This window comes from Anopheles nili, chromosome 2 (assembly GCF_943737925.1).
Source record: "Anopheles nili chromosome 2, idAnoNiliSN_F5_01, whole genome shotgun sequence".
In the NCBI taxonomy this organism is placed as follows: domain Eukaryota; kingdom Metazoa; phylum Arthropoda; class Insecta; order Diptera; family Culicidae; genus Anopheles; species Anopheles nili.
Genome location: NC_071291.1, coordinates 56,523,522 through 56,533,447, shown reverse-complemented (window position 1 = coordinate 56,533,447; position 9,926 = coordinate 56,523,522). Strand labels below are relative to the sequence as shown.

Genomic DNA, 9,926 nt, shown 5'->3' with positions numbered 1-9,926 from the left:
TCCTTCCTGAAACGATGTTGTTTGGTTGCCTTGAAATATTAGAATGAGACTGAACGTGAGTGACGCTGAGATCGAGACGATATCTAATATTTACAGCTTAAAGTGAAGCACCTGCAATACTGCTACATAAAATACAATTTCATTGGTTGAACCTAGTGATATTTAGAAAGATGTATGTCAAGTATATTTATTTTATTTTTTTGCTCTTATGTTTTCGGTATTTGTAAATAAAACTACGCAAAGAAAAATAAAAGCGAGTAATTACAACAGGCCATCGTTTCACCAAAAGTAGTAAAAGTAGTAGTAAGGTAATAAAAAATCACAAATAATAGTGGAACAATTCGAATGTATCTTTACAATTCTGAACTTGCTCTGGAAATGCATGTATTTTGCAGGGTGTGTTATGCATGCAAATTTTATCTTGTTTTATCACAAATTGTAGCTATAGCTAAAATGATCAAGATTTTTCTCTTTTTAAATAAATAGCTTCTAGCCGTGTAAAAGAGAATGTGTATGCAAAAAGGACATGATCAAAAAAATCTACATTATCATTCTTGTATTTCATACCTGTTTAATTTTATTCCATTCATTGCAAATAAGACTCATTCTAGTTCACTCAGACAAGACGATATGATAGATTATGATGACTTTGCTTACCGTGAAATTGATCAATTCACCTACCCCGAGAAGCAAACATAATTCTCAACATCCTCTCCAGCCAAACTTCACATATGACACTTCATTCATTTCAATCGAGCAATCAAACACACGCCTCACACTTACAGTCCGAGCTTCTCACACGTAAGCAATCAAATCCTGCGCCAAGCGATCAAAAGTGCGGCGAAATGCAAATCCACCCGGCAGGCAAATAAACCACAAAACGGCTGACCTCATCCACTTGACGAGCTGATAGTAAACAGCTTCACTGTTCGTCACACAATCACCCCAAGCTGAACGAGTCGCGCGAGCAATAACTCACCGAAATCAACGCAAATGACAAATGCTTGCTTTATCACCGCAGCTGCTACGCCATTGCGGAACGCTCACGTCCACTATCAGTCGCAAAGATGCGCATCCCGCGAGCAGTTCACTGGCTAACGATCTTGGGAGTGATCTCCTGCGGTCTAGCCCCGGTGTGTGGTGCTTCCTCCTGTGAGCGAACATACGAAGCTAACGTGCAGTGTGGCATGCCCGTACCAAGCCCGTCCGGATTGCCGAGACAACCTGCGGAAGCGATACACGGCGAGTTTCCCTGGCACGTTGCCATCTACCACATCGAGTTCCGCATCCCAGTGTACTGCTGTGGTGGTTCACTGATCACCAACCGGCATGTCCTGACGGCGGCTCATTGTGTGGTTAACGCTAACAACGGGTACACGTTGGCCCGTGAAAACTTCATGCTCCAGCTGGGCTACCACGAGCTAGGTCTCGTCGTGACGGGTTGTAGCCAGGAGGCGACCGTACGGCAGGTGTACGTACATCCACAGTTCCAGTCAGGTACCTACCGGCATGATTTGGCGATCATGGAGCTGGAACGTCCCGTGCGATTTAACGATCGCGTACTACCGGTTTGCCTCGACACGGATGAAGATGATCCAGCATCTTTTTACCGACAACTCGGTAAGGTCCCGGGTTGGGGCTACACAGAGTTTGATGAGGTGGCGACCTCACTACGGATGACTGAGGTCCCAACCGTCAACTACACGCACTGTCTGGCGAGTAACCCACCGGTGTTCTCGAACACCATCTACGACGGGATGTTCTGCGCTGGGTACGCTAATGGCACTAACGTTTGCAACGGTGATTCTGGAGGTGGTTTCGTGACATACCGGCATGGTCGTTGGGAGTTACAAGGTATCGTGTCTTTCACGGCTCTACGCGACGCGGAAATCGCCGTCTGTGACACACAACAGTACGCGGCGTTCGTGAAGCTGCGATACTACCGTGGTTGGATCGGAAGCGTCCTAAACGGGACCTGGCAGTGGTCTAAAAGCGAGAAGTTGATACAGCGCGAAGACAACAACGCCTCGGAACGTCCGGACCCGGTCGAACATCCGACCGACTGTGGTAAACGGAAGGTCAACAAAATGGCACTGATCGTAAATGGTGTCCGCAGTGTGGCCGGCGAATGGCCCTGGCATGCTGCGATCTTTGGTGTTTCGAAGCGATCGCGAGAGTACCTCTGCGGTGGGACACTCGTCAGCCAGCGTTACATCCTGACGGCGGCTAGTTGCGTTTCCAGTTGGCACCACCGAAAGCGACCGTTTGTGGTGCAACTCGGGCAAGATGTGCTGTGGGAGAGTTCACTTACGGGCCGGGAAGTTCGCGTGTTGGATGTGGAAACGAGTGATGATAGTACGATGGCACTGCTTAAGCTCGAAGTAGACGTGGAATATGACGACTACATTCAACCGATATGTCTCCCGACGGGCAGACCAAACTCCAGCGATTCTCAGTCTGGGAATGAAGTCCGGATCGGTTCGAATGGACTGATCACCGGGTTTGGGCAGACGGATCCTCACGGGAATCCTTCTCCGTATCTTCAAGCCACGTTGATGCCCATCGTCGACAATGGACTGTGCGTGATCTACCGCATTTTCGAGAAGCACGAAGCTCACAGAATGTTCTGCGCCGGCCATGGCAATGGTAAGTGACGACAAAGACATCATGCGATGGGAACCTCGCTCAAAATGCACTCACATTCCAGGAACCAACGCGTGTTTGGGTGATCAAGGTGGTGGCTTCTACGAGCAGTCACCTGATGGAGTCTGGACGTTGACGGGTGTCGTCGGTAAGATCAACCTCTATCGTAAACGGTGTGATCCTCACGGGTACGTCGGTCTGGCCAACGTACTGCACTATCTCGAGTGGATAATGGATCGGATACGAAGTGCTCTTGCTTTGGCCATCCCAGGTCCTGCACCCACCGCTCCAAAGGGTGATCCTAAGGGACACGGTAAGGGCTGTCGACGTAAGCATCAACACCATCACCATCACGGGCATGGATCACACGAGTCGGGTGGTGGTCATAGGCGAAAAGGAGGCTCGCGGGAGAGTGGATCAAGTGAGGGAAGCAACGAAAGCCGAGAGCGTTCGATCACTTCGTCCGTTAAAAACGTGATGCAGGCTAAGGTGGATCTGGTGAAAGACATTCACGGTGTGGCCGGCTCGACAATTAAGAAGATTTTCGGTTAACGGAGACATAATAGCATGCAGGAAGAATGACTAAATGCGCGAAAATGGTACAAAAATTAGACGTGCTGTAACAACTTTAGATGTTTAATGTTATTGTACGATCTAATGAATGCATATTCAGTAAGCATACGCATTTCGAGTTATTTTAGAACTGGCATAGGTAACCTTAGGCTCTGATCATCGTACATGCTGAGTAAAGCATGATGATCCTGATACATCCTTCAGTAGATATTACATACAAAATGTAATATAATAATTCAACTTTCGAAACGAATAACACAGGCTTCAAATAATATAAAATGCTTTGTTTGTTTAAATTTCATAACAGAGGCTCAGTTTTAGGCATTTTAATCATGTTTAAAGTTATTGTATTCGTTACCTTTAACACAAGATTGTTTTAAAGGATTAAAGTCGTCTGCTGCTTTTAAGAAACTACAGCTGAATTTATTCTTAAGCGTTGACCTACTTTCTCCTGAACACAAATGATCTTATCCCACGTTGAGTGCATAATCATTTTTCCCGTCAAAATAATACGCTCCACCTAATCTGATCACCGTTTGATATGAGGTGAATGAATTTCTTCATGCAACGGCAGAACGAAACCGGCTAGCGCTAACATTCAAGCTAATTGAATCGCAGCACCTACCAGATTATTTCCAACTCACCGTTTTCGCGATTCCCGTCCCGGCTGGTTAAATCCGACCTTACAACTCGTCTTTCTGTTTGGCCCTCTTCACTTCTGTTTTGTTTTAGTGCAAACAGCACCACCCGTTTTCGGTTGGAGACTCTCGAGAACGGAAATACGAAAAAAGAAAAAGGTTAAACCAATAAACCGAAATGCTGAGAGTATTTCGCGCTGCCCAAAAACGGCGAACACAGTCCGCAAAAAAGACAAAACACGCCTCACGAATGAGGCTATCAATACGGAGTGTAAAATGGCAGACCGAAAGAAAAAAGACGCCTCGACTCGCTAAATAAATAAAGCATGATCTTCACCATCGCAAACAACCGGCCGCATGGTTTCGACTCTCCAAGGGAGCTTTCCAGATCTCCAGAATCTTGTTCGCCCAGCGCCCGTTTGGAACGCCACGTTTGGGGCACAGGAAAACTCTGACAAACACAAGCCTAACCACAATTACCGGTCGTTAACTTAAGGCTTTTGTTTTCGTTTTCGCCGTTTTGGGCCGTTTGAAGTGTTCCGGTGCCCGGTGCACGTGGCAGGTCTTAAGTGGCGATGGTTCCGTGTAGCCAGGTGCCACAAGTCGGTTGAAACGAACCCCCAAAAACGCGCTCCAGCAACGATCGAACCCCTCGCAAAGCTGCTAATGTTGCCGGCAGCCAGGTTCTGTTACCAAATCATCCCACTTCCCAATCGTTAGGGCTTGCTGGTTCGCGATGGAGCAACATTAGTTAGGAGTTCCTTTTGTGGCGCCGGACTCGGGGGAAAATTATGAAAATATACCGTACCGTCGGTTACCTAGGTTAAGTAGACAAATTCCCACAGGAAGATTATTACGAGCGCTGCCCCGGGTGGAATTTGTACCTATTCGAACGGAACAGATGTTTGTGGGTCACGAAGTAATTGAGAGATTAGCGAAGGTGGCTGCATAAGCCGGCGCTTGGAGTTTTCCGGCCGATGCACACAGGTGTCAGGCAGGTTTTTAAGGCGTTCTCATTACATCCTTAATGGTACATATTTACAGGAACAATAGGCTTGTACTATAATAGCAGGAAAGATTTTAGAAAAGCTCTGTTTTTAGTTTCAATTTTCTCTAGCAGCACAATCGAACTATTAAAGTATTAAATTTTAATGCACTTAGTATTTAAAATTCTTGGAAAATGATTTCTAAAGCTAAGAAACGAAATCCGTTAAAATTTCCAATATGCTCTTATTAGTTTTAGTCAAAAAATTAGTATAAATATTTCAAATCGATAAATGGATAAGATCACTATCGTGTTTCGGAAGCGCAATCAATTTATCAACTCTTAATCTCATAATTGTTATCTACCAACACCATCATATATGGATTGATCAAAACTCGCTGCAGATAATCCCCCAAAAACTCGTTGCTCCGTCGCCTAATTATTCACTCTTAATTTGTCAAAATCCATGCCCCAAGCAACACCTGCCAGTGGTAGCCGAGACCCGTTAGAATAATCTTTCATTCCAACAAAGAAACGAGCTCAAGCTCCGGATCAGATTTAGTCCACCTTTTTTTTTATTAGTTTCATTGGCCCGCTAATGAGTGTCACCCGCCACCAGGTTTAGGGACGTTCCCATTCCAACAGCCACCCCGTTGAGTGGCCAAGTTGAATGGACCTGAATTTTGATGGCTCTCTTTTGGTGAAGATCATCACCCGGGGAGGGTTTCCATTTCTTTATAACAGCATTCTTCTTCTAGCGAGGCTTTTCACGAGCTGGCCATCGTTGAAGCACACCATAAAAGCTTCACCGTGACCTTTTGATGGTTCCTTACGTTCTTACAAGAGCTTTGGTTCTCTTCGTTTCACTCTTTCTCTCTCGATCTCTCTCTCTCTATCGCTCGTGCCTGCATTCTCGACAGCAGTCTAAATTTCCGTCCTCCGGGGGTTTGTCTAGAATAAAAGATTTTGATATCATAATTAAAGCAACAGCCTCGAATTAGCTAATGAACCCAATCTGTGCGTTTTCCTGCTATAAACGTTTCACTTTTGGAGCGACGCAGCTTCACCGTAAGGCAGGCCGGGCGTTTCGCCGACATCCGGAAAACCTGTTTCGTGCAGCCGAAATTCGATCGCATCGAAACCGTTCCGAGCCTCTCGCGTTTTGTTGGACGGAAAACAGGAAGATGGTGACGAAAATACACCAAAAAAAATATCCGCAAGCGCTTCACTAACGGTACAGTGCCATTTCGGGGAGGATGTTTTTTTTTGCGCCCTCAGACAGGTTTCCATCTCAGACAGCTTGATCCCGGCAGGCAGGAATTTGGGTTGGGTCACCGAAAGTGACGCAAAGGCACGCAGAACGTCAACCGAGCCAAGGCGGCGTTCATGTCGACGCCTTGAAGGCCTTAAACGGCAAACGGCACCAAGCCTACACGCCGAAAAACCCACCACCTGCACCTGGCGGTTCCGCGGCCAGACCCCGGGCGAGAGATGCCGAGAAGGAGAAAAGAAAAATACCACCGCACCGCGGCATTTGATATTTAAATCATGCGCCAATTGAGCGATCGTCGTCCTACGGCACCCATTGGTTGCGCCGGCAGTGGCCTTTTACACGCTCGCGTCTCGGTTGAGTTGGCATTTAGCCACACGGTACTGGCTTCCTACTCACCGGGAGGGCTTTCCCGCCCGTTTTGCGATTCGCCCCATCGGGCCGCATCTTGCGCTTCTCGATAATGATTAATTGCAGGCCGTGCGGGTCCGTGTAGGAAGTATTACATTTCATTACTCAATAGGTTTGTGCGAAAAATTGCGACGACAGGTTTTTCTCCACCGATTCTTCCATCATCGATCCCGAGCTTGGGGTGGCCATGCCTTCGAGCCGGCGAAACGTCGAGAGGTTACGAACTGGCGAGGGCACCTTCATGCTTGTTGCGCAAGATTTGCACTGTAGCGTTAATTAGAAACATTAGCGTAGTAGCTTTCGCATTATTCTCTCTTGTGGTACGGACATTTTTCGTAAAAAAAAATACACACATTTTAGCACGTGTGTGCCGCGATGGTTGAGTAACACAAATATCCTACGTGTGCCATTTTCCATGCACATCTCCGGTGCGCTGGTGTTCCATTCGAAAAATGTTCCAGTTTCGGTAGCATTCTGATTTAAATAATTAAAAGAAATGGTGAACAATTTCGGCCCATTTTTTGCTCGCTCGCTACAATCTTCATAATCAACCGTTACAACCATTTTCGTCCAACAATTCATCGTTCCAGCGATGGATGGTAGGCTTCCAGAATTCCGCCGGGGCGCAGCAGCACAAACGAATAATGAATTGTGTCAACATTTTTCTTTCTGTTTCCATCATTCCCCGACAGTTTCCCACAGTGACCTCCGCGGGTGAGAACGGATGAAGTGAGCAACATGAGACCATGCGCAAAAGGGTACAAATGCATGCATATGTATGTATGGCCTCACGCCAAGCCGAAAGGGTCAGACGAAACCCGTCACTAGAGCAAGGCAACAGTTTTGGAAAACCAGTTTTCTTTATTTTGTGTGTGGGCTGTGTTCGTAGTTGTCGATGTTGTATCTTGCCAAGTTCTGCACTATCTCTGACCTACTTTTAGGTGCCATTCTTGTTGCCCGATCTCCCGAGCCCTCGGATTGCTTGCGTTTTATATATATATACACACACACAGACCATCTGTTCTTACTTATCACGATTTGGGGGAACATGGACAATCGCAACGCCATCAGGCCGGTTTGTGACAATCAAAAGACCCGTTACTTAATTCGGGAACAATTTAAACTGGGGCTGACATGATAAATATGTTGCGGCGAGGTTGACTTTCAAATTGGTTGTATTTTTACGACAATTTCGTCGTTACCTTTTCCCACTTACAGTACCACGACTTCCAGGGAGAAGCTAATTATCTAGGCTTTCCGTTTAAATTTTCATTAGTAAGTATAACAATAAACGGACACTGCAGGCCGTAACAAACATGCTGAACAGTCGATCGTTCACCAACCCGATCCACACGTGGGTGCTTGATCCTCGTAAGTGTGCTTATTGGCTAGCTGGAACTTCGAATATTTTCGCCGTCCAATCTTCCGACGTGGAAAGGATGATGTTTCTTTCCTTATCATAGATAATATCTTGAATGTCGTCCGAATGACCGTCGAGAGCGAAACGCATCAAACCGCTCCGGAAGTCCCAGCCCTTAATTATCCCACCAAGCGTCCCCGCACAGATCGTAAAGTCCTTCAGCCACAGCAACCTAAAGAAAAAAAAGAGAGATTTATCGGGAATCGGATTATAAAAAATAAGATCATGCTTTACAGCATAAAATTAGGTTATCTGGTGTGGAGCAACAGTACGTACTTTGTTATTCCCGTGGGTTCCTCGTCCGAACACTCAACCCGCTTCGTCTGTCTCGCCACATCCCAGATGGTTAACTTTCCATGCAGCGTACCTGTGGCGGCTACCTTTATCTCGAACCCGGGATAATCCATTAGCACGGCCTCAATGGGCTCACTGTTTGGTGCGCTCAACATTCCCATCAAACCATTCGATCCCATAATGCACGAGCTGCCATCTTCGGCACCGGTTATAAACATTTGATTTTCTTGATCACCTGCTAACGATGTTATATTCACGGCATGTCCAATGCTCGGGTCAACTTCTATGATTGGGGTGTTCGTTTTGAGATCCCACAGCTTGAAATGACCCGAACCATACCCAACGGCCAGCTTCTTGCCGTCTTGGGTCAATTCCGCCGCCTCGGCCTTAGCGTCGTGGCCGGGTAGAACCTTACAGTCACCGGACGGTATCCGCCAGACGTAAACCTCTCCCGAGTCGGAGCCAGCCAGCAGCACGTGGGACCCAATGTGCCATCGCATCCAGCACATATCCCCAGCGGTGAACTCCCATACTTTGCGATAATTTTGCGCTACTTTAAACACCTGTATGTAGCCGGCAATATCTCCGGTTGCGACAAACACGCCATCGTAGCTAAATCCTACCGCAATCACGGAGTCCGTGTGATTGGTCACCGCAAACTGTACCTCACCGGTGCGGATATTCCAAACGAACGCTTTATCATCTTCGCCACCAGTTACCGCCAAATCTTCCGTCGGGTGGAGCGCACCGCAGAAGACTGCCCCCTTGTGCATATCGAAGGTCAATTTTGCATCATCCTTAACGACTCGCCTTCCCGTTCTTAATGCATTGAACAGGTTTTCATCATCATCATCATTTTCTTCGTCAACTGTAAAGTGATATAGCGCGCCAATAAATGTAAATTAAGTACATTTATTTAAAACTGGATTACATCTCAAACATACTATTTCCTTCCTGCTCCCAAGCATCTAGCACCTCATCGGCGTCGCCCACGTATATGAGACCATCGTCTTCTTCATCTCCTATTAGTTCGTCCATCGGTGTTCGTGGCGGTGTATTTTCACGCATTATTCAGTTTAAATCACTCCAAACTAATTTATATACTTAATAAGTGGGTACTTTGGCACGAAACCACCATGTGGCTAACCGTTCAAGGATCCAAACAAAATATAAACAAAAGAAACGTCAAAAAAAGCCGCATGTCATCAAGCACGTTGCGCGATACAGGTACAGTTATACGAAACCTTTTAGCATCATAAGTGGTACAGTGACGTACAAAATTTAGAATAAAATCCACACTAATTTGTTGAAAACTGAAATATCCCCTTTCATCTGAAAATAAAGCATTCTGACAGAATTACTCAACGACATCTACTTGCACAAGACATTAAAAACGGGTAGCTCCAACGATGTTAGTAGTGAAACATCTGTTTAAACTTCTGCAATTTATAATAATTATAGAAAATCAGAAAACCTAAAAAACTGTACGTGAACAATTTACGACGAGCTATATTCAATTAGCTATTGATTGCATATAAATCGGTGTATCTCTGATCGTCTGTGGATGAAGATATTAATTTAAACAACGTGTAACATGTTCTCGAAAAGATCAAATGTCAAAACGCATTAATCTGTCAATTTGATTTGGCAGCGCATCTACGGTTGGTGTTAACGGAAAAACATAATCGACAG

The 9,926-nt window shown here is 46.0% G+C and overlaps 2 protein-coding genes across 2 annotated transcripts; one reads left to right on the top strand and one right to left on the bottom strand.

The window, feature by feature from the left end:
- Window positions 1-1,055: 1,055 nt before the first annotated feature.
- Window positions 1,056-3,412, top strand: LOC128730321 (transmembrane protease serine 9-like). The gene is made up of 2 exons (XM_053823363.1): window positions 1,056-2,646; window positions 2,708-3,412. Exons 1-2 carry the CDS (start codon window positions 1,068-1,070, stop codon window positions 3,193-3,195), a joined length of 2,067 nt encoding a protein of 688 aa, XP_053679338.1. The 5' UTR covers window positions 1,056-1,067; the 3' UTR covers window positions 3,196-3,412.
- Window positions 3,413-7,400: 3,988 nt separating this feature from the next.
- On the bottom strand, window positions 7,401-9,302 carry LOC128731875 (angio-associated migratory cell protein). Its single transcript, XM_053825027.1, has 3 exons — window positions 9,179-9,302; window positions 8,217-9,102; window positions 7,401-8,112 (listed from the first exon to the last, which is right to left on the bottom strand). The coding sequence occupies exons 1-3, from the start codon at window positions 9,300-9,302 to the stop codon at window positions 7,902-7,904; spliced, it is 1,221 nt and encodes a 406-aa protein (XP_053681002.1). The 3' UTR covers window positions 7,401-7,901.
- Between the last annotated feature and the right edge of the window lie 624 nt (window positions 9,303-9,926).

Bases quoted from the DNA above. Each gene is read 5' to 3' on its own strand.
- LOC128730321 (XM_053823363.1), top strand. From the start codon at position 1,068: ATGCGCATCCCGCGAGCAGTTCACTGGCTAACGATCTTGGGAGTGATC. The intron at 2,647-2,707 runs GTAAGTGACGAC...CTCACATTCCAG, and splicing joins CTGCGCCGGCCATGGCAATG to GAACCAACGCGTGTTTGGGT.
- LOC128731875 (XM_053825027.1), bottom strand. From the start codon at position 9,302: ATGCGTGAAAATACACCGCCACGAACACCGATGGACGAACTAATAGGA. The intron at 9,103-9,178 runs GTATGTTTGAGA...ATCACTTTACAG, and splicing joins TTGGGAGCAGGAAGGAAATA to TTGACGAAGAAAATGATGAT. The intron at 8,113-8,216 runs GTACGTACTGTT...TTTTTTCTTTAG, and splicing joins GAACCCACGGGAATAACAAA to GTTGCTGTGGCTGAAGGACT.